At 42.9% G+C, this 21,798-nt stretch overlaps 1 protein-coding gene across 1 annotated transcript in view; it reads right to left on the bottom strand.

Moving 5' to 3' along the window:
- syne1b (spectrin repeat containing, nuclear envelope 1b) overlaps window positions 1-21,798 on the bottom strand; it is a 71,986-nt gene that overhangs the window by 11,874 nt on the left and 38,314 nt on the right. The window contains exons 69-123 of the mRNA XM_029493203.1: window positions 21,353-21,679; window positions 21,088-21,240; window positions 20,462-20,638; window positions 20,204-20,350; window positions 19,987-20,112; window positions 19,541-19,717; window positions 19,029-19,294; window positions 16,542-18,702; window positions 16,043-16,380; window positions 15,801-15,945; window positions 15,487-15,705; window positions 15,123-15,391; window positions 14,831-14,996; window positions 14,552-14,707; window positions 14,304-14,456; window positions 13,987-14,169; window positions 13,744-13,881; window positions 13,351-13,536; window positions 13,043-13,165; window positions 12,737-12,919; window positions 12,447-12,590; window positions 11,970-12,158; window positions 11,497-11,692; window positions 11,089-11,192; window positions 10,844-11,005; window positions 10,419-10,613; window positions 10,145-10,321; window positions 9,001-9,192; window positions 8,665-8,796; window positions 8,381-8,481; window positions 8,114-8,267; window positions 7,870-7,998; window positions 7,615-7,770; window positions 7,294-7,503; window positions 6,897-6,998; window positions 6,690-6,809; window positions 6,323-6,523; window positions 6,020-6,193; window positions 5,702-5,833; window positions 5,338-5,534; window positions 4,919-5,051; window positions 4,181-4,363; window positions 3,846-3,995; window positions 3,469-3,645; window positions 3,224-3,379; window positions 2,980-3,135; window positions 2,712-2,882; window positions 2,370-2,503; window positions 2,055-2,259; window positions 1,660-1,842; window positions 1,391-1,537; window positions 1,143-1,297; window positions 775-922; window positions 603-697; window positions 214-448 (exon numbers count right to left, since the gene is read on the bottom strand). Coding sequence (XP_029349063.1) covers window positions 214-448; window positions 603-697; window positions 775-922; window positions 1,143-1,297; window positions 1,391-1,537; window positions 1,660-1,842; window positions 2,055-2,259; window positions 2,370-2,503; window positions 2,712-2,882; window positions 2,980-3,135; window positions 3,224-3,379; window positions 3,469-3,645; window positions 3,846-3,995; window positions 4,181-4,363; window positions 4,919-5,051; window positions 5,338-5,534; window positions 5,702-5,833; window positions 6,020-6,193; window positions 6,323-6,523; window positions 6,690-6,809; window positions 6,897-6,998; window positions 7,294-7,503; window positions 7,615-7,770; window positions 7,870-7,998; window positions 8,114-8,267; window positions 8,381-8,481; window positions 8,665-8,796; window positions 9,001-9,192; window positions 10,145-10,321; window positions 10,419-10,613; window positions 10,844-11,005; window positions 11,089-11,192; window positions 11,497-11,692; window positions 11,970-12,158; window positions 12,447-12,590; window positions 12,737-12,919; window positions 13,043-13,165; window positions 13,351-13,536; window positions 13,744-13,881; window positions 13,987-14,169; window positions 14,304-14,456; window positions 14,552-14,707; window positions 14,831-14,996; window positions 15,123-15,391; window positions 15,487-15,705; window positions 15,801-15,945; window positions 16,043-16,380; window positions 16,542-18,702; window positions 19,029-19,294; window positions 19,541-19,717; window positions 19,987-20,112; window positions 20,204-20,350; window positions 20,462-20,638; window positions 21,088-21,240; window positions 21,353-21,679 — 11,388 coding nt within the window. The remainder of the gene's footprint in view (window positions 1-213; window positions 449-602; window positions 698-774; window positions 923-1,142; window positions 1,298-1,390; window positions 1,538-1,659; window positions 1,843-2,054; window positions 2,260-2,369; window positions 2,504-2,711; window positions 2,883-2,979; window positions 3,136-3,223; window positions 3,380-3,468; window positions 3,646-3,845; window positions 3,996-4,180; window positions 4,364-4,918; window positions 5,052-5,337; window positions 5,535-5,701; window positions 5,834-6,019; window positions 6,194-6,322; window positions 6,524-6,689; window positions 6,810-6,896; window positions 6,999-7,293; window positions 7,504-7,614; window positions 7,771-7,869; window positions 7,999-8,113; window positions 8,268-8,380; window positions 8,482-8,664; window positions 8,797-9,000; window positions 9,193-10,144; window positions 10,322-10,418; window positions 10,614-10,843; window positions 11,006-11,088; window positions 11,193-11,496; window positions 11,693-11,969; window positions 12,159-12,446; window positions 12,591-12,736; window positions 12,920-13,042; window positions 13,166-13,350; window positions 13,537-13,743; window positions 13,882-13,986; window positions 14,170-14,303; window positions 14,457-14,551; window positions 14,708-14,830; window positions 14,997-15,122; window positions 15,392-15,486; window positions 15,706-15,800; window positions 15,946-16,042; window positions 16,381-16,541; window positions 18,703-19,028; window positions 19,295-19,540; window positions 19,718-19,986; window positions 20,113-20,203; window positions 20,351-20,461; window positions 20,639-21,087; window positions 21,241-21,352; window positions 21,680-21,798) is intronic.

Raw genomic sequence — 21,798 nt, 5'->3', positions numbered from 1 at the left:
TGGTCAGGATTTTCATCTAAAAGGATCATTACCAAGATTTACTGCATCGTGCATGTTCCTGACAAAGACCCAGTGGGACTTAACATTAATCAATACAGGGGATATATCCCAGGTCTGTAGCGATTAGTGGGTGGACTCAACACAAAATGGCTCTGTCCTGCCACAGCTGGATATATCTGAGATTTCTACATTGTAAGCTTTTATGTGATGTACCTGGACAGCATCCAGCATGGAGCGGGCTTGTTGCAGGGGCACTGTATTCCCTGCCAGAAGGGCCTCTGCAGGGTGGGACACCTCCACCAGCCATTTGCGTAGCTTTTCCACCATTTCCCTGTATTGCTGCCACTGCCGGATCAAGCCATCGATGATGCCGCGTCTCTGTTGTGCGCGGCGGACTACACCCTGCCACTGATTACTCAGCAGGGCCAACTTGAGGTTGAACTCATCTCTGCAAGAGGAGGAGAAATGATGCTGTGAAAAATGTAATGCATTTATGGAGTAATGGGGACCTATCAGGCCTAAATGTCCACTTAGTGTCAGCACCTCATTCCCAAAAAGAGCAATGATAAATATACTAAATACAGCAAGGATTTGGGCTTTACCTGTCATCCACCTGACCCTGCTCTAACATGCGCTGTCCATCACTGATGATAGAGTGGAGAATCTGTTGGCGACTGAACATCTCAGCTTGGAATAACTGCAAAAGAAAGAATTCTGATTAATAAATGGGAATTTATCATTTATGAGACAGGCAATTTTAAAAAAGATTCTAACCTCATGGGCTTTTTGTTGCTCCATCAGACTTTGGTAGTTTCCAGAAATTTCCACAGCCAGATTTTCTTCAGTTTGGACCAAGAACTCCATCCATGTTTCACACTTCTCCAGGAAGGTCTGCTGCTGCAACAGGAAGGACTGTAGTTTGCTGCAAAGAACCAAAATAGTAAGTTAGGGTTAGTCACATGATAGATTATCTTTTACTTTTCTAAATATGTGGAAGTCATTCTTTCTTCCAAATTCCATATAGCACCTTGTCATTGTGCTTGATGGATTAAATTTAATATTGATATGGATATACGCAATCTTAAACACAGTCCCCTTAGAACAGGCTTTAAATAGGAATATATTTAAGATCTGTGTCATACCTGAATCTCTCTGTTGTCTGTGCCGAGGCTGTTGACCAGCTCCTGTTGAGGTTTTGCATGCGTTTGATCTCTGAATCATTGAGTGGGAGCCGGTAACCAAGCTCATTGAGGCGCTCTAACTCAGGGGCCATACTGCTGAATTTCAGCATGAGTCTCTGAAGAGAAAATGTCAGAGCATAAACTTTAGTTGATTTGTTGAGCTAACTGGGGAAAAAAGAAAAACAAACAGCAACAACAAAAAAAACAACCTTGAGCTCCTCCATGCGGTCCTGGATGACAGTCAGGTCAGTGGAGCCATTGGGATCTTGCACTTTCAGAGCCTCCTCAGCTTCAACTATCCAGGATCCCAAAGAATCCAACTGATGATTAAAGGTTTCATAATCTTGAACACCAGTCTGTTTTGAGAGAGAAAGAGACATCCAGTGACCAACAACATTAAGTTTATGATTCTGAGTCAGTCAACTAAAATGAAAAATTTGGATTCAGAAATATCCCTAATAAATAATTTTTCTTTTACCTGAAGGGTAGTGAGTTGCCTGGTAAGGGCCTGTTCCACAGCAGCGAGCCGCTGGGTGAGCGAGAGGTGATCTGACTGGATGTTGGACGCTGCTGATGTGTCCACTTGCTGTTTCAGCTGATCTCCCAGTTCTTGGAGAACTTGCAGAGAAGCATGCACTGGAGCTTGTGACCGGAGCAACTCCTGCGATAAAGCATCCATAAATTTATGAACCTTTTTAAAATCTTGCTTTTTCATGCCAAACTAAATATAAATGCTTTCCATACTGCAACAGCAAAGAAACATGGCAACATCCCTCAAGTAGGATAATGGCTTTCATTATAAAGCCCTTGTACACATACAGCACTTCAATGGGCTGCTCAGATTTTAAACAACACTATCACAGTCCCACTCACACTGCATTGCTGGATACAGTCGGACACTTCCTCGTCAGCAATGTCCTTGCTGCAGGTGGTCTTCAGGAGCTGGTCTGCCTTTTCCTCCTGCAGTTGGATGCTGTTGTAGCTCTGTTCATACAGCTCCTTGTAGCGCTGCCACAGCTGAAGCAGACCTTTGCTACTTCTCAGGCGCTCTGCAATCTCCTCAAGTAAGCCAGTCCATCTGTGTGCAAACAATACAATAATTATATAGAATTTTAACGGGCTAAACTTCTGGCGGCACTAGCACAATAAAAATAATATTGTCAATAAGCTAAAGTTAAACAACGCTACCTTGCATTGACATCCTTAAGGGCATTGTTTAGGGAGTCTGACACTGACGGATGACATTCTTTCAGCAGTTGGTGGGTCACAGCACCAAACTTTCTCAGGCTGCTCTCCTGTTTCTCCAGTTCCTCTTGTAAATCCTGTGCAGGAATCAAAAAACACTGGGCTTAGTTGATAACCAATGCATAAGAAAAGAATTCAGAAACATTCCCTTTCAAAATTTTATCTTCATGAAAACAAGAATCAGAAATGCATTCTAATGAAATTGATAGAAATTTGTCTTATTGACTACAGCCAGTTGACATGGCAGTTGTACAAGAAATTAAACACATCTTCTCCCTAACATACCTGCAGACTCTGCACCTGCAGCTGAACAGCCTCCAGGGAGCCGGTGAGGAGCCGAAAACGAGACACAGAGTACCGGCCCTCCATCAGGTAGCCATTGATCTCTTCTGAAGCACGCTTGTATAGACTCCACTGATCCAGCACTGACTTAAGGCTGATCTTCAACTGTCCTATCTGTTAATGGAAATAAAAGAGAGGAGTAGAGAAGATTAGGTGGGTGTCACAAAAGTGCCACATTAAAAAACAGTGAAAAGAGCACAGGGGAGCTTACCAAGTGGTCCAGGTTAGCCCAGGTGTGATTGACACACTGGAGGGTTTCCATGACAATAGCACAGGCCTCATCGGTCTTGTTCTGCACGAGGGCACAACCCTGCTCCTCAACCCTCTCAAGCTCTATCTCTTTTTCCTTCACCAACTCTTCCATTTCCTAAAAGTTAATAGTTTCCACATGATGGCCTCAACACGGACTCGAGAGGGTGTAATAAATATATGACGGCACAGTAAAAGAAGCCTACCTGACAATCTTTGAGTGCATTCTGCACTGATGTCAAATCCTCTATCCGGTGTTTCCTCTTTAGCCTTTCCTCTTGATTTGTCATCCAGGACTTCAAGGCCTGAATGCTGCTCTCGTACTCCAGCCACATCTCCAAAAGGTTCTCGAGGAACTGGATCTGCAAGTATTTCAGACATAGTTTATATATATATATGTATATATTTGCACTAATAAATGACAGTGGGTGTTATTTCCAACAGGTCTCACCCTCTCATTGATGCGGCCTTGCAGTATCTGCCAGCGTCTGTTCATGGCTCCAAGGCGCTCAGCAAAGTCAGTCTTATCACTACGCTTGCTTTCCACATCCTGACCACTGATTTGCAGCACTGATTGATTGACGAAGTCCACAGTCAGCTGCTTGCAACTTAAATCTACTCTGAAGCCCTAAAATGAGGAAAATAACAGTGGAAATAACAAAACAAGTTACAATTTTAAAATTTGAATGAAACTAACGTTATAACCAATTAAGGAATAAGTACACGTATAATATATACTTTGAATAAATATTTAGTAAAGACACGATACACTCTGGAATCAAACATGGCACAAAATATACAATATCTGAAATTGTATGAATCAATTACCTTGTATTTTTGCAAGTAGTCCTGAATCACATTTGACCCAACAGCACTCTTGAAGTTTTCTTCATCTTCCTCAATGACATTTTCCATCAAAGAGATCCAGTTAAACAGCTCAGAAATGGCATGACGGGATGCTAACTTCTCCATTTGGATCTGCAAAGAAATTGATTTCATTGGTCTTGCATTACAAACATCCAGGAAAAAGAAAAAGAAAGAGCTGTCAGTTTGAAGTCAACCCTAACTGAAAACTTCTGTATACAAGTGAGGCAGCAGAAAGGAGTAATCCTATTTGCTGCAGAGCAGCTAAGCCTGTTCAGTCTGGCTGCTTGTGACGATACCTGATGCAGCTTCTCCTGGACCACTGGGATGCGTGTGAGCAGCTCAGTCCATTGCGTGTCGACACGTCCCAGTTCAGACCGCAACACCACAGTGTCCACTTTCTTAAGTCGCAGTAGTTGGTTGCCCTCAGTTACCACTGAGCTCTTCAGGCTGGATTTGCCCTCAACTTCCTTTGAAAATTCCTGAAACAGACGATAACAGGACTTTCAGTGCTTTCAACAGTAACATTACTATAATATAGGAGAATTATTTCTGGCACAACATTTGTGGCTAACAGCTAACTATTTTATGTTGAAGTGACTGTGTTCTTAAAGCCTTAACACAGCTTAGGTTTGTTAATGTTTTCTGAATTAAAAGGCAAATTATATTGTGTGTGCCAAAGACTGAGGAACTGGAGTAAGACCGGGATTGTGTTTGCTGAGCAGTAGATTGTAGCTGTACAGTCGTCCTAAATAGTTAAGATGGGATACATGTAGTGGACCATAGTAGTACAATTGATAAGGTCTGATATTTAGGTACACACTGGGTGTTTGTATACAACCTACATGCTTCCTCTAGGCAGATGTATCTGAACAAAACTGGCATTATTGTTTTTGAGCCTTAGAGGTTAGGGGGTGTTTTAACAGTTCAATGAGTATGACTAAAAATAATTAGCAAAACTGCAGCTGGAGCCAGAATCTCTGGATCAACACATGGACAAATCCAATTTAGAAAAAGCACAACATCTGTGGCCTCACGAGGAAAGCAGAGAGGTGGTCTCTGACAGATTCCAGCTCCTGTGGCACTAACACCGCCTGTGTGTTCCAAAACTCCAGTCGCTCCAGAGCAGATTGCAGCCATTCAGTAAGTTCTGCAGACTCCCTCTGATACCTGAGAGAAAAATCACAATTTAAACAGAGAAATGCCATGACATACTGACTTCAGAAATCATGTGTGAGTTTTATAGGTGCAAATACAGGATCTAAGGTTCAAGAGTATTTTTGCATTTTATTCTGGAAACCAAAGCATAATAACTTTCATCTGTGAAATTCTCCTAATTTGCAAAGATTTTACTTAAAGTTTTAATACATGACACTTGCAAGGATGGAGGGAATCTAAAAAACATTATTATTTGCACTTGCTACCTGAAATGACATTATTGTAGTGTGTTTCTGACCTGGTCCAATGTTTTAAGATGGCCTCCAGGCGCTGCAGTTCTTTGTTGACCTTGGCAATGTTGCTGAGCCAGTGCTCCCCCAACAGTGCAAGTTGATTCTCCAGTGCAGGACAGCACACTGACAGCAGGAGGTGTTTGCCCTCATCTAGCACCTGGTGGAGTTTGTGCTGGTGCTCTGTCAGTTTCCCCTTCAAACCCTGTACGGAAAATAGGAGAGGGAGAGACAAGGACAACTCAGAACAATGGGCTCATAACTGTTGTGATAGCTGCTGAAAAATCCCACTTGGAAGATCGATTATTATCACCCCCATTTTATTAAATCCATCAGTGAGATTATGACTGAAACTGTGATGGCACTTTGTACCTGATACAGTGAGATCCTGTCTATGAGCCTTTCTTCTGTCTCTTCCACCAAGCCAACAGAGGGGATGTTTCCTTCAACTGCCTCCAAATGTCGGTTCAGACTTTGATAATCCTGGACCAAGTGGCACCAAGTCTGATGAAAGAAAAAGAAAGAATACGTAGAAAATTTGAAACTGTACCAGGTGATAATTAAACACAATAAATGATTATTACATAAATGATGCCATAACAATTTTTTAACAATTTTAATATTACCTCCATGTCAACATTTTTTAAAAAGAGAAACAATTGTTCACATAAACTGTGTTTACTCTCTCACCTCCAGGATACACTCAAGCTCAACACCTTTGCTGTGTGCTTCTTTGAGGACACTCTGGGCCTCAGCCAGTGTCTCTTCCAATGCTTGGCTCTCTTTAGGAAGCATCAGGCCGCTGATTTTCCTGAAGTATGTTTCTGTTAGGATCATATGGGACTCCAGACCCTGAAAGAACTCCTAGAAAGGAGACAAACACACCAATGTTTTGCTCTTAGTACTTTGTTGTCAGCGTTGTGCTAGGTTTAGCCGTTGGCTGTTGGTGATTTCTTAAAATAGTAAATTAGTAGAGGTCCGTGTCGACCAAACCTTATGTTTATCCAGGTGATTCTGAACTTCCTCCACAGAGCTTGCAATGATCCTCTGATCAGCAGCCATTTTGTCTTTAGCTGTGTCCACCAGGTCAGTCAGGTCCTGAAGAGCATGCTCATACTGCTCCTTCAGTGCCATGTTTTGGTTCAGTCCACTGCGCCGGGAACCCACCGTCATCACTAGCTCCTCATAAGAGTCCTGAAAACAGACAATATTATTTTTACAACAACTTATTTAATATTTGTTTTGTTAAATGACACCATCGTTATCCATTTTTAACAACACTTCAGTCAGCATGGTACAGATAACACAACACACCTCTTGTGAACAACAGTCAGTGCCAGCTGCTGATGTTGATAATTACCTGGAGTTTCAATATTTTATTTGTTGATATTTGATCTGCTTGCAGTGTTGCTCCTCTGGTTTTAAGCTCTGTGATTCTCTGTTCAAAGTCTTTCAGGCTCTCCTCTGCACTGGCAATGACCTTCGAAAAACAAATGACATGAATTATTGCCATTTACAGGGACAATTCTAGGAGATGAGTGAAATGTGTTTTCTAAGCTTGCATTACCTCCAGCTGTTTAGAAGCTGGTCTGTCCATGGCTCCTGCTAAGGCCTGTAGGATCTGGCACTTGGTCTCAATTAAAGAGGTTTGGAGAAGCTGCAACTCAGTCTGTGTACGACAGGGATTGACATAAATGTATATGATGTATATGATATGGTGTGATAAAATATATAGGTAACTATACATAAGTAGCATAGGGTTATTTTTGGCCTTTTGAGAAAACAGCTGGTACCTGTTAAGTAAAAATAAACAAAACATGATAAAGAAAAAATATCATTTTGATTTACAAATCGCAATGTCTCTATAAATTAATGTTATGATTCTCTGTTTGCACAATAATGAAAAATAAAGCAAAAAAAATCTAAATTCATAAAGAAGGAAATAATATTAAGCGTAAAAAAACCTGGTAGGTTGTGAGCTCTTGTGCTCTGGTCCTCATGTGGTCACAGCGTTGTCCCAGAGCACAGCCCAAAGCTCCTAGTCTCTCTTTGAGGCAGTCAAGATTGTCCTCCAGCAGTGCCCGGTCTTCATGCCGCAAACCTGAAGACCCAGCTAGCAGAGCTTGGCTGAGCTTCACCTCCTCTGTCACATGTCTCAAATTGTCTTCTAATGTCTGCAGAGAAGATCAGAAAAAAATCAATTTGGGCAGTTTCACTGTAAACACTATTGTGCATCAAAATTGCAAATCCACATTATGGAGGCCTCTCTCTGGGGCTGATTGTACCTCCTGCTTTTGTAGCTGGGTCTCTGCATTTTCAGCCAGCAGCACTGAGCCAGAGAAGATGTTGTTCTCCACACCATCCAGCCAGGAAGAGGTGGATGACACAGCTGTGTAGAGCTGCTGTTCCATCTGCGCCACCTGTGTCTCACTACCACCAGGCTACAAACACAGAAGAGTGTTGCAAATTTATGGGTGAACAAAATATTTAAAACTTACAATGTGTTGCAATGTACGTCACTGATATGGAAAGAGTGAAACCTGAGTGGCCATCTCTTCTAATGTCTGTCTGAAGCCGTCATACAGATTCTCCAGGGATGATTTGTCAGGTTGTGTTTCTCCTTTAAACAATGACCCAACTGTGGTAACACGAGAGGCTCTGGAATAAACCTGCAAAAAACACATGACTAGCTTTCAATCTAACTTTTTAAATTCACAACATCATCATAAATCAATCACCACTTGCTTAACGACTACTACTGTTGACAATGACGCTGATTTGTACCAGCTGCTTGTGGTCCTGCTCAAGAGTCTTCTGTAAGAGCTGCAGTTTGGTTTTCAGCTCTAATCTCAGGCTCTCCCATCTCTGCCTCATTTGTTCTCGTACAACTTGAGATTCCCTCTCAACCAAAGCTGTTGCTGAAAACGGCTCTGTTGCACTGCATGATGACAGAATTCATGAATTAATGATCCATTTACGTACATTATTTTTACACTTCATCATTTAATGCTGTATGTGTACCTAAGTGTATTATAGTCGGATATAAAATACCTGGTGCTGCTGGGTGAGGACTGCTGGATGAGAATCTCCTCTCCTCTGCTAGCAACTGACTGGAGTAGCTTTTTCTGTTCTGCAAGTTGCTCTTCCAGCTCCTAAAGAGCAAAAATGTAACAACTCTGGTTTGATGTGAATATGAAAAATATTTCATAAAACAGTGTGTAAATCTGTTTTTACAGAGTCATGGTAATGAGGTATTTTTGTGTGGTGCAGTATGCACTAATGAGTTTCTGTAGTGGAGGAAAAAAAAAAAAAGGTTTAAAAATGTGAAACTGTACTCTTTGTCTCTGAAGACTGTCCTGGTGTTGCTGTGTTCGTGTGGTTCGAGCCTGGGCCATCCAGTCCTGTAAACTAGGGCTCTGTGAGAGACTGGAGTCTGATTCACTGTCCTCCTGCTCCATCAGAGAGCACTTTAGGACAAAACAACATATTTTAAAATGAGTCTAGATCAGGAAACACATATGGGAGGAAGAAGGTACATCAAATGCATCAATATACATGCAGATAAACACAATATATTCTTTTCGATGGCTGGGTAGAAAAACAGTAACAAGAAAAGTTGTGTAGCTTTTAGAAATAGTTGTGTCAATATGTGAAACCTGAAGTCAGCTCACCTGGATGCTACTCTGCTTGTCTTGCAGCATCCTCTGCAGCTCCAACAGGCCACCCTTCAAAGTGCGTAGCTTCCTGGCCAACTGCTCAGCTTCTTCTCTGGTCTCTGTGTGGCCCTCCAGCAGAAGGCTCTCACTGTGGAGGGACAGCTCTGACAGGGCCAACACCTTCTCCTCGATCTCCAGCAGCATGTTCTGCAGCAGCAGGAGAAGAGAGGCCAGCTCAAACATGGTGTGTCACCACAGACAGCTGACCACCCCCCTCCAGTTCTGGTTGAACTCTCTACACCAGCAGCTTTCCCCAGCACCAGGACAGGGAGAGCGCTCCCTTTGCTTTCATCCTTGGGCCACTTCTCCAGCTTCGCCTCCTGTGCAACATATTACCACTAATCCTTCGCACTTCATGCTCTGCAACATGCATGCTCTCGCTCAAATTCAATTATCCTATGCAGAAGTCCATGATGAATATCCAAACCAGTCAGGGAATCTTCTCAGAAAAGGCTGTTCCAAAGTTTGAAAAAGCATTTGTTTTCTAATTGTATATCCACAACTCAAGCGATGGCTTTAGCAAGCAGAGAGCAACTCTCTGTCCCTCCTACTTTATCCTTCTCGTTCTCTAGGCTTCCCCTGCTTGGATATTCTAGCAGCTTTACCAACCACACCAATCCCAACAGCAGGCTTTATTAATCATCTGAGAGCCACAACCCCTAACTACTCCGCCCTATGCTTCTAACAGGCTCCTGTCACACAGATTCATCTGCATAATCTTCTTAAGAGTAGTCCTACAGTCGCTTAGGAGCCCAGCCATCTGAATGCCCCTCTAACTCTGCTAATGCTCTTGTTTACTCACTGAGAGGTTCCTGCCCCCCCTCCCCGGGATGATCCATATGTGATAAGGGAAACAACTGAAGTATAAGACGGATATAAATAATCCACTGTCAATTTAGCATCCGTATGAGGACTGAAGACAATGGCTGAGTACCAACCAAATGGTTCTCAAGAGCTGCCTATGTCATTCCTGGCAATCTGCTACGTATTTATTGTTAAGTAATCTCATTGTCATATTCCTAAATCCTTTCATATTCTGATATTTCTCATGTGTGAACTGCATCCAATACTCCAAGTGGACAGCAGGGGGAGGTCTTACTTGACATTCGGCAAGCTGATCCTCCATGTCAGTCTGATCCAGAGGTTTAGGTTCAAGGATGGAGGTGACAGCGGCACGCATTCTGATGAACCACTGGTCCAGTCCATCTACCTGGGTGCAATATAGCTGGATAGCTTGTTCCTGACGCTGACCTTCCAGGCGGTCGCTCACACGCTCCTGTAACAGAGGACATTACATATTTTTATCACATAAATTTTGTAATAGTTCACTACTATTAATTACTGCACTTCCATGCAGTTTTAACAAAAAATACCTCCAGCAATTGTTGTTTCCCTGAGGCCTTCATGTGGATAGTAGCCATCCTCTCAGCTAACACAGCGAGAGAAGACTGCATGGCCAGCTGGTCAGCCATGTCTGAGTCCACAGCGTCAGAGGTCAGATCCTCTGTGAAGATGGTCTGCAGCCTGTCTATTTCCTCCTGCACGCTCTGAATCTCGTCTATCAAACCCTACAGACAAGAGCATGACAGTGTATATTTCATTTCCATTTCTGAATTGATCTGAGGTTCATTTCCTTCTCATGTAGATGTGAAGAGCATATATATATATATATATATATATATATATATATATATATCTCAGAACAGAAACAGAAACACTTGATTAAAAAAAAAAGCCTAAAAACTACTTTAAAAAAAAGATCCTAATGTTAAATATTTAATAGAAGTATGGGACTCACCTCATGGGACTTTATGTGGCTATCTGGGCTTCTATCACCCTCCACAGGCTCGCTCAGTTTGGCCTCTAGAGCTTCCATTTTAGAAGAGATTGACTGGAGTGAACCCTGGTAATGTTGTTGTTTTTCCAGCGCTTCATACAGAGACCTCTGCTTCTCACTGATCTGTTTGAAGACCAATTTTAAAATGTAAAAGACCTTGAACATTTGATAATCACTGACTATCAATAAATCATCTTGCAACATACCACATTCTTTAATGTCTCCCATGAGCGCTGCAAGTCATCCAAATTGGCCACAGACTCAAATGTTGGATCATATAATTCTTGGATTGGAGCTCTGGTGAGTGTTCCTCTTCCCACCTAATACCAAAAAAAAAAAAAAAAAATCAGTGCTAACAGAAGTTAAGACAAAATTGTTGTCAACCAGACAGGAAGCTCCAATTTCATGGTTTGCCATGATAATCTTGCAGGTGCAAGCGGAGAGGAGCTGTCAATTATAACTCCCTTTCATTTGTTTTTGCCTTCTTAATTTGCTTATTTAATTTAGAATTTGTTGCAGTTAAATGATTACAGAAGACTCAGAGACAGATTATTTAAAAATAAAATTCTGGATATATAGAAATTTCACAATTATGCACATTTTTTGTCACAGACCACAATAAAGGGCAGAAAAAGAAAATCTATCAAGGAGAACAGAGAAGGCAGATACCTTGGTGACAGTTGCTTCAGTGTGAGTGATGGGAGATGGAGAGCGACAGACAGGAGGAGAAGAGACCTCACTGTTAGTGCCCTCCTCCCCAGACTCCTCAGTTACAGGAGACAGGAGTGTGTGACAGCGACCAGCCGTCATCTGACAGGCCATGCATTAACAGAAGAGCACACATGCAAGATGGATTTGGAGAGATTAATCATATGCAATGTGTTTTTTAGAGAGCGGCACATTGAACCTTACGAAAACACATATTGTACAAAGAATGAAGGCAAGTTGAATTAGTAAAATTAAATGAATCAAAACTTTTTATGTTAAATCCAGAAACAACAGAATGAGTCAAGAGTTTTTTTTAATAGGGCAATGTCAGTGCAAACAGCTTTATTAGGATATTATGGGGTATTTTATGATCTCTCACCATAACAGCTTGTGCTGGAGATTTCTTTGGTTTGTCCCCATCCATGTCCTGCAGTCCCTCCGGAAGTCCCTCCACATCAGTCACAGTCAGCAGCATGGTGGCATGCTTGGCCTTCACTGCCAGCATCTTACATTTTGAGTTCAGCGAGGCGATCTGTTCTTGGTAACCTTTGATCTTCTGGGCAAGTTCCTATTCAAAAATATAAATAATTAATTTATGAGCTACATATTGAATTAGTCAAGTGTATTAGTAACATGCTCTATGATCTATGCGTTTAGCTGTGTTGCTACTCTGTGAAGGGGTACTTAATTTGATTTCTTGCCATTTCTGTGTTCACCTTGCTTGTTCTAGTTTCTGCTTTGTGTAGCATGCTCCCATTCATATGCTATGTGTGTCCCTGATGACCTATCCAGAGATCCTGTCCCTGTATTTTTTCCTTCTTTAAAATGGATTGGCTGATATATTAATTTATTATACTTCATGGTGAAGGATCTGGGCCTGCAGCTCCTGGATGTTGCTGGCAGGGATCGGTCGGTCCTGAATGACTTTGTGTGCTTCCTCGATCAGCCCCTGTAGATCTCTCACTTCCTGTTCATATTGTTCATATTGCACCACTGCCTCCTGTGCAAGAACAGAAAGTGTTTTGTAATAGTTCAAGCCTAAGAAGTATAGTTATTTTACATTCAAAGAGTAGATTCCTCAAAATGTACATAATACAGGATGTACGAAAGCATAATGTTACTGTGCATGAGTGCCCCCTGTTGTACCTGTAGGATGTTGCATTGCTGAATGGCAACATGCTGCAACTGGCTGGCTTCTTGCTGCAGACGCAGAGCTGTGCGACAAATGGCAAGGTTGGGCATCACCTCCTCTGGGACCTGCAGAGCACTCTGACACAGCTGTACTGCCTGCACTTGCTGCTTGAAGCTCTCCATATCTGCCAACAAACGCTGCAAAAAGGAGAGGTTTACAAAGTGTTACACTTTAACATGGCAATGGTAAAGAAAAGCATTATGGATTAATTGTGATTAATCACGGGTTAAATGTAGGAATATCTAATGTTGTTTGGTTACCTGTCTCTGAGCAAGTTGTTCTTTGAGGCTCTGCCGGGCTAACTCTGGTGAGGTCAGTGTGGCTTGGACTTGCTCCAGAGCAACATGTAGTGCCTTAACTTCATACTCCAGGGCCTCCATACTCTGAGGACATATCAAACATGAGTCATTTATATATTCATCCATCACAATTAAGGTATTATCAGTAGTAGGAACAGGTTTACTGAAATATAAAACATATCTATCTAAAGGAGCTTCTGAAATCAGTTAATGAATTAATGTCACAAACAAGCAGGAAATAAAAAAATCTGTTTTTTTTCCTTCTGTACCTTATCTGCATCCTCCAAGCTCTGCAGCCGGATCTTGATGCTTTGCTGAAGCTCCTCTGTGTGTCGACTCAGTTCACAAACTTGTTGGCTCATAGATTCAACCTGCAGTACCTCAGACAGGAGGTCTACTTTTTCTGCCATTGATTCCAGGTCTCCATGGAGCTCCCGAGACTCACGTAGGACAGCCTGAGCAACAAGGATGACAATGGGTGAGAGATGTGAGCAATCATCTCCATGTGAGAAAATACCTTTCATTCTCTGGAAAATTTGCCTTTCATTGAATGTGTTCATGTGTAGACATGCGAAGGTGCCTAATTATTATGAGTAGATAAACGTGAACACAGCTGAACATAGAGGACACTGTGCCAGTAAATGTCCAGAAACCCAGCTCACCTGGTACATCCGTATCTGCTCCTGCAGATGAACTGAGGAGTTCCAGATGATGTTAGCCCTCACCAGACTTTTGGCTTTCTCGGACCACCTCACAATGAAGTCTAGCATCTCATTATACTCATCTAAATAGCAGACAGCCTGAAAAGCCAAGACAAGAAAAAAAAATTGTACCCAAAAACAACTGGGATGCTTTTTTGTGTGAATGTTACACACTAACAAACCAGCACTTTGATGATCACCAACCTTTTTGAGCCAGTTGTTCCTACAGTCTGCTAGTCGTGTTGTGTGGTGATGCATCTCTGACAGCTTGCTGATGGCGTCACTCAGCTGTTTGGCGAGGAGGGGGTTTCTGCGACCAAAGTCTTGTACGGCAGCATCCAGTTCTGAGAGAGTGCGACCACAGGAGTCCAAGTCCTCAGCCAGGCTCTGTGTAAACAAATGTAACATGCATAATTATGTCCTACAATATTTAATCCTCATTTCAAGACCCCACCCTGCAAAGAAAATGTTTAAATAAAAATGCAAGTACACATTTAGAGTAGCAAATTGAGATGGACCACCTTGACCTCTTCTTTGGCATGATCAACATCTGGAGATTTCTCTTTGAATTTAGCACCAATTGCTTTGAGTTTCTCAGAGATTTCATGGATTCTGGAGCTGAAGTCTTCTTTTATTTCCCTGGTCTTCTGAATTTCTCGCTCTTTGGAAAGAACCTGGAAGATCAATATAAAAAATGACATCAATAACATGCTGTTCCACAGTAGAATTGACCTGCTACCAGTTTCAAGTGTTTCAAATGACACCATACCTGATCCTCAATTGCACCCAATGCAAGAGACACTTCTGCTAGTTGCATGGAGATTTCAGAAGGTAATATGGTGTAAAGATCCAGATACTTGCTCTGTTGCTGCTCTGCTAGTTTATCCACATTCTGACGATAGGTGATCACATCACCGTGTACAATCTATACATGACAAAAATCAAGACCGATGTATCCCCTCTTATTGAATCATATATAAATCAGATTAATTCAATGTTTTGGAATATTCTCAAACTGGATATTTCTCTTTTTGGACAGCAGATATACCTCAAGTTCCTGTAGTAGAGAATCAATGTCTGGTGTGGGATTGAGAAGAAGCTCCCTGGTCTCCTGGATCCAGGCTTTTGCAACACTTAGTTCCTTCTCCACTTCCTCTCTATCCCTTAGTTCCTGAGCTGCTTGAGCCCGCTTAGTCCTGGACTGCGTCAGAAGGCTGGTGACAGGGCAAAGCACTATTAATTTACTTTATTATTGGCAGAGAATGCTTTTAATTTGAACTGTTTATCTATTTAAATATACAGTAAATGTGATGTTTTATTGTAGGCAAAGGACCCACTACCTTTCCATTTGGTCCTGTACAGCTCTGATCTCCTTTAGACTGGGCAGCTCATCCTGATCATTTGTTGGTGAAGGAACTTCCACATCGTGCAACAGGCTGAGAGCATACTGACGGAGCAGCATGAGAGAGGACAGCTCTCTCTCTAGGTCTTGGCTCAGCAAGTCATGTTGGTCTAACAGAGACTGTAGGGTAGCTTTTGAGGCCTTCTCCACGGCACTGTCAGGGAAGCGGCTCTGGAGCTCATCACAGACTGCTCTTACCTTCACCATCTAAAAATACAGTAGTGTAGTAAAAAATAGTGCAATATTATACACGTGTGTAATGTGTAATAACAACATATAGTTCTTATTATTTGCCTGAATACCTTCTCCCTAAAAGTCCTCCACTCCTGTGCTGTGTCCTCAAGTACTCTCTCCTGTCCTCTTGCCACGCTGCGCAGTCGAGTCCAGCGCTGCCACACAGTAGTCATTGAGCGACTGATGGTGGCCTTGCTGGCATCACTCCCAACCAGCTCCAGCTGAGCAGCTTGTTCTTCTAAACCACTCAGCTTCTCTTGGAAGCCATTCACCAGTGATACAAGGGACTAAAAAAAAAAATAAGATACAAGCGATAAATTAAGTGCATGGCTTTCATAGAAGGGCTCGCCCCCCACCCCCCAAAAAAACAATCTCTTTATACCCGATGACTGCACAGCTTATCTTCAGCCTCTTGGTTTGTGGCTGCCTTTGCAGTGGAAAATTCAGTCAGCTTCTTCTCAGCCTCATTCATGAGCTCAATGACAGTCTGCCTTGACTCCTGGTATGACTTCCACTGAGCCACACAGCTAAAATAAATGATAGAAAAAAATGACATGATCAACAAAAATACCTTGTAATCACTTGTATATTATCTGTGCACTATAACTTCTTCTTTCTCACTACCTGTGAAGGACATCGTGGTGACATTGGAGTTGATCTCGGACCTCCACACCTCGCTGCTTTGCTGACTCCACACTCACATGGAGCTGCTCTTTAGCTGTGGGGTTGACCAGGTTCTCTAGCTGGGGCAGCAGGGTCTGCAGCTCCTCCAGGTGGATAAGGAACTCCTGCTCTGTGGCCACGATGTCTCCCTGCTGCCGGAGACACTCCTCATAGTTCTCCACATCCACACCCAGGCTGGCTTGCTGTAGGAAGGACACTGCATCCTCCAGCCATTCACAGGCTGATTGCATCCTGAAGTGGTACTTCTGACACAAGCCCAGGGCTTCCTCCAGAGTAATCTTCACAGAAACACAATTAAGAACAAAAGACTGGCTGTTGAGACTTACTATTCAAGTGTAAAGACTGTATTCAGCCAGTATGCTAATTACAATTAACTGTTTAAATATCAAGCATTTCACTGAAATGATTTTATTTTTTAAACAATGTAATATTGTCCCACCTGTTTTGAGCTCAGTGCTTTTTGGACATCGGCCTGCAGCTTTGCCATTTCCTCTAGGTTTGTATCTACGTGGGCTGGAACAAGCTCATTGGCACTGTTATACTCCTGTTTCTCTCTGCTACTGAGAGCAGCCACAATTCTCAGTCTGGACTGCACTTCCTCCTGCATGATTTGCTGCTTTCTGATCTCTTCCTGCACCTTCTCCACCCTCACATCAACAATCACAGCACAGTCCAGCTCATCCCTGACCTGCTGCAGCCAGTCCAAAGTCCTTTTCATCTCTGTCTCAAAGTCTTTGCTTTGAACAAATCTGTTCTCACACTCTTCTATCAGCTCCCCTACTGCAGCCTGCAAAGACCGCAGTTCCTCTTGCCACAGAACAACTTGCTCCTTAGAGGCATCATGGGCTGCTTGGTCCACGCGTGGTGCAAGAGTGTCCATTTGCTCCATGAGCCTTGACAAGTGAGAGTTGGCACTCTGAAGGCTCCCCGCCAGAGCATGGTAGTTCTTCAGCCTCTCCTCAGCTGACTGGGTCTCAGCATTGACTTTAACCAGCTGCTCCTTTGTGGCCTTTAACTCAGAGTCAACCTGCATAGCCATTGCCTTATGGTCCTCAAAGGACTCCAAGGTTTCATCCAGATGCTCTACTTTCTGTTCAACCAGTCTCTTCAAGCCATTGTACAGACTCACAAGCTGGGTCATTTCCTCTGTGCGCCAAGGTTGACCAGTGCTCCGAAACCCCTCTTTCTTCTGGTTTAGCTCGCTCACAGCTAGCCCAAGGCTGCTCAGATCTGCCTGAATGGTTTTGTAATGAGTCTGCAAACTGACAACTTCTTCTGTTTGCAGCCCTACTGGTTGTTTGCCCAGGCTGTTGAACTGTTCTTCAAGCTCTTTCAGTGCTTTATGAGTGACATCTATGAAAGACGTGTACTCATTCCTTGTGAGGATTGCCTGTTGGATTTTCTCCTGTTTCTCCTTGGCTAGTGCTAATATGCTATTGTATTGCTGAGGGAGTGTGTTGAGTTTTTCATCCAAATAGCAGTGGTCTACTTCGTTCAGAGTGGGCAAAATTTCCTGGCCAGCTCTTTGTACAATTAGGAGGAGGTTCTCATATTCTATTGCCTGCTCAACTATCAGTTGATACTTCAGTAGCTGGGCTTCCAACTCTGCATCTCCAACCATCAGATTGATTTCAGGAAAGGTGACTATATCCGCTTGCTTCAACCATTGACATATTTTTTCAAGATCTGTCTTGAAATACTTTCTGGAAACAAGTACCTTTTCAAGCTCCTGAAGTTTCTGGCCACATCTATGTAGCGTTTTGTCAAAGATGTTTTGCAGTTCCTGTAACTTTGTGAGTATCTCATTCCTTTCTTCCTCACTGGCATCCCTCATCAGATCCCTCCCCTGAGACCACAAAGAGGTCAGTTCACTCTGATAGGCTTTTAGACTGCTTTGGATATTCCTGCATGTGCGGACCTGCTTGGCTAGGTCATCGGGTAACAAGGCAATGTACTCCTCTGCCTGGGCCTTCTTCTCATTCTGCTGGACCCAGGAAATGGACTGACTCACAGCCATTAGGAACTGTGTCCTCTCTGTGAAAGCTTTGCTGAGATGTTTTCTGCGCTGCACCACTTTCACGCTCAGAGTTTCCACTTCAGACTGGGTGGCAGAAATCAGCTGTTGCAAACGCTGCCGTTCACTGAGGCCCAGCCGAGCCAGCACCCTGTCTGCATCAGCCATGGCCTGGGCCAACAGGAGCTGCTTGGCCTCCAATTCACTGCAGATGCTCAGGTGGTCAAACAGGAAGCTCTGAGCCAGCTCAGGAGGAGGACTCATTTTCATGGCCTCTGAGAGGGCAGGCTGCTGCTCCTCTGCCCAATCCCGAGCCTCTCTCAGACGGGCCTCGACTTGGCTCATATCTTCTAGTGTCACCACAGAGTCCTGGATTTTCCTCTCAATTAGGTTTTGCATTTGAGACCATCTGTGCTCAAAGTGACTGATTTGTTCTTTTACCAGCTCTTTGTCATCCAGATTCAAATGTTGGATGACTTTTTGTTTCTGCTCCTTAAGGTCATCAAGAGTTCCTTTTTGTTCTTCCAGAGTCACGGCAAGTTTCCGTAAAGCCTCTAAGTGCTGGGATGAACTTTCAGCATCCGTTCTGTTGCAAAAAAAATAAACGGGTAAAAGTACAGATGTTGCATGACACGCATATGATTACAATTTAAGATTCTATCTTGCAATCTTTCCACTTTCAGTTCCATCTGAAATAATTTTCCAACAGTGAAGGTCATAATGAAAACTACTATTCTTCAGGTAGGGTTAGGTCCCCTCCTCATAAACACTGAAATCTTTTTTTTTTTGTCCTTGCAAAATAATATAAAGGTATGAGAAAAGAGGTTGTGAGCAAAAGCACAACTGTCATTTCTTGTTACCATTTTCAGATTTAGCCTGTCGGGAGAATGGAGTAAGAGACGTGAAACACACCTGGCCAAAGTGTCCCACTCTTTGGACACCTGTTCAAACAGTGCCTCCACTGCAGAGATGCAGTCATGGTATTCCTTGGACCTCTGCAGGTCCTCCTCCCTCTGGCTCTGCAGCTTGTTGGCCTGGTGACAGAGCTCTAGCCAGGAATGGCTCAGACGGTCAAGCTCTGCATGTTCTGGAGAGTCGTGGCCATCAGTCAATCTGCTCACAGTCTCTGTCATCTTGGTCAGGATACTCTGTTTGGATTGCAGTTGCTGGCTGCATTCCTGTGTGAAAAGTGACATACTGTATGATAAGCCTAAAAACATCCAAACGGTCAGCAGACGTCTCTTTAATACCCAGACAACTGAAGTCAAAATGGTGGAGCAGAGGGTAAAAACAAAGTCAACCAACAGACTAATATTTATAGTAACAATTTTTTCCCCCATTAAGAAACCGAAAGGGACGCCATATTTGATGACGGCGACAAAGAAAGAGTCTGTGAATACAGTTATTATCATGCTGTTCCCTACCTTTGCTTGTGACAGCATGTTTTGAGCTATCTTGGTCTCCAGCTCTGCAGGCCTTCTGGAGAGGCTGAGGAGCTGTTGCTCCATGTCCTGGAACAGACTGGTCAAATCTTGTTTTTGTTCTTTGATTTCTCTCCAGCCCTCTGAAAGCTCCTGTGCACTGGACATCCGTTCCTCAATCTGTAAAAATGTACATACGGCTTTCTTTCAGTGAACATTTGCAGGATTATATATAGATACAGAGCAGCTGTAATTACAAAGATGATGAAACTTATGTTATGTGTCAACATAAAATAGTATAAATAGCATTTCTTTCTTGTGATTTCTTGTAATTACAATCAGTTCATGAGCTGTTACACAATAATTAACCTGGAATAATGAAATATTGATATATTTTAATCTAATATTTTCTATTTTGTATACTAGATAAGAAGGCAGCAATAACTGACCGTGAGCTTGACCTGCTGGACCTTGGCTGCTGTCACTCTTACAGCATCATCAGACAGGTCACACACAGAACACACTAAATCCAGGTAAGTACTGGCCTGCTCCTGAAGAGCCCTGTAGTGCTTCACCTGTGTATGCGCACAGATATTTAAATTAAATTATGCAAAAATAACCAGAGTGCATTATTGCCAGATTGCTTTCCAACAGTTTGTCAAATACCTGTTTGAGTGCCTCCTGCAGACCAGATGGTCCCTGATCATTTAGCTGGAGCTCCTCCTGTACTGTGGAGAGCCAGGTTTGGCACTGCTGCAGGGTGTCCTGATGGCTAACGTGTTTCTGTAACTCCCGGTCCAGACTTTGGTACACCTGTTGAACAAGATGAGGCAAGAACTTAACTATCATTATATCATAAGATAAGAAGCCTTTTTTTTTCTCCCCCCAATGAAATGTGTATGATTGTTGACTTGTAATACTCACACGCTGGGCAGTGCTGCAAATTGCAGAGTAGCTGTCTCTGGTTCCTTGCTGGTGAGACTGGACTTGTTGACTGACCTTAGCTTGAACCTGGTCTGTGCAACTGGCAACAAGACCTTCTCCTTTATGTTTCAAGCTGCTGAGGCGCTCCTCAAAGCTGGCTATCTCCTCCATTATTGCCTAAGAGTAATCAGGTGTTTAAGAAAACCCCATAAGCAATTATTAGCACTATAACTAGTGTTTTGTAGCACAGTGCAAAGGTTGGTCACCTTGTGTCGGGCAAGTTGTTGAGTGGCCACCTCCATACTGCCAGTCTGCATGGAGTCAGAGGTGACCAGCCGACTGGACATCTGTAACAGCCATTTCTCAACCTCTTGCAGCTCACTGTTATAATCCTCGTGCTCCTTCACCCACTCAACAAGATTCTGTACTTGTGTCTGAAACACAGCACAATGCTTGTCATTCTCACATAGGAATAACATTATACTGGCACCCAGAAATAAAATTTTTTCACATTATATGCCAAATACTATGATAATACAAATGATATTTTATGATTTGTCCAGACCCTTCAACCAAGGCTCACTCTTGACTACATGTAAGCAAAAATAGTCGAACCGTACGCCTACCTTAGCTGCCAAGCAGAGATCTTGGTAGTCAGCCTGCAAGTTTTTCATGTTGTCACTTATAGCAGGGTCGTGGACTGTGTCGAGCAGAGCTTCTCCTTTCTCAAGGACAGATTTCACTGCTGACTCATGGGACTGTACTGTCTGCTGGATGGTCTGAAAATATTGAAAAGGGAACAGAATATTTCAGTTGAAACCATTTAATTGTCTTGCTGCGTTTTTACTTTTTCAAAGAGCACATTAGAGAATCTAACTATTGTTCAGTTACCTTGTACTTTGCTAACTGAGCCTTCTTCTGGTAGAGTTCAGCTTTAGGCTCTACACTTGAAGCTAAAAGGCTCTTGGTCTCTGCCACCCACTGGGCTTGGGCTTTGTATTTATCCATAAAGTCTTTGGAGAGGGAAATACATTTCTCAAGTGAACTGTGCTCTGTGCGCAGAGATGCCATTAACTCCTCCAGCTGGAAGAGGCGGATTTCCACTTCCTCCTTTAGTTGCTCTGCTTCATGTTCTTCTAAGAATGTCATGGCTCGTTCTGTCTTTTCCCTCATTGTCTTCAGGTAAGTGTGGCCCTGCTCCATGTCACCCTGAAGAGCCTGAAAGGTATGTGGGCTTGTATTATTGATATTATTCTTTGATAAGTGAACTGCTCCTGTCATTATTCATAACATGTAAAGTTGTGTAAAATTTTGCTGAAGGTCTAAAAAGGTCTTTA

Source organism: Echeneis naucrates, chromosome 22 (assembly GCF_900963305.1).
Source record: "Echeneis naucrates chromosome 22, fEcheNa1.1, whole genome shotgun sequence".
In the NCBI taxonomy this organism is placed as follows: domain Eukaryota; kingdom Metazoa; phylum Chordata; class Actinopteri; order Carangiformes; family Echeneidae; genus Echeneis; species Echeneis naucrates.
The sequence above is the reverse complement of the archived record's forward strand: the minus strand, read 5'-3'. Positions and strand labels throughout refer to the sequence as shown.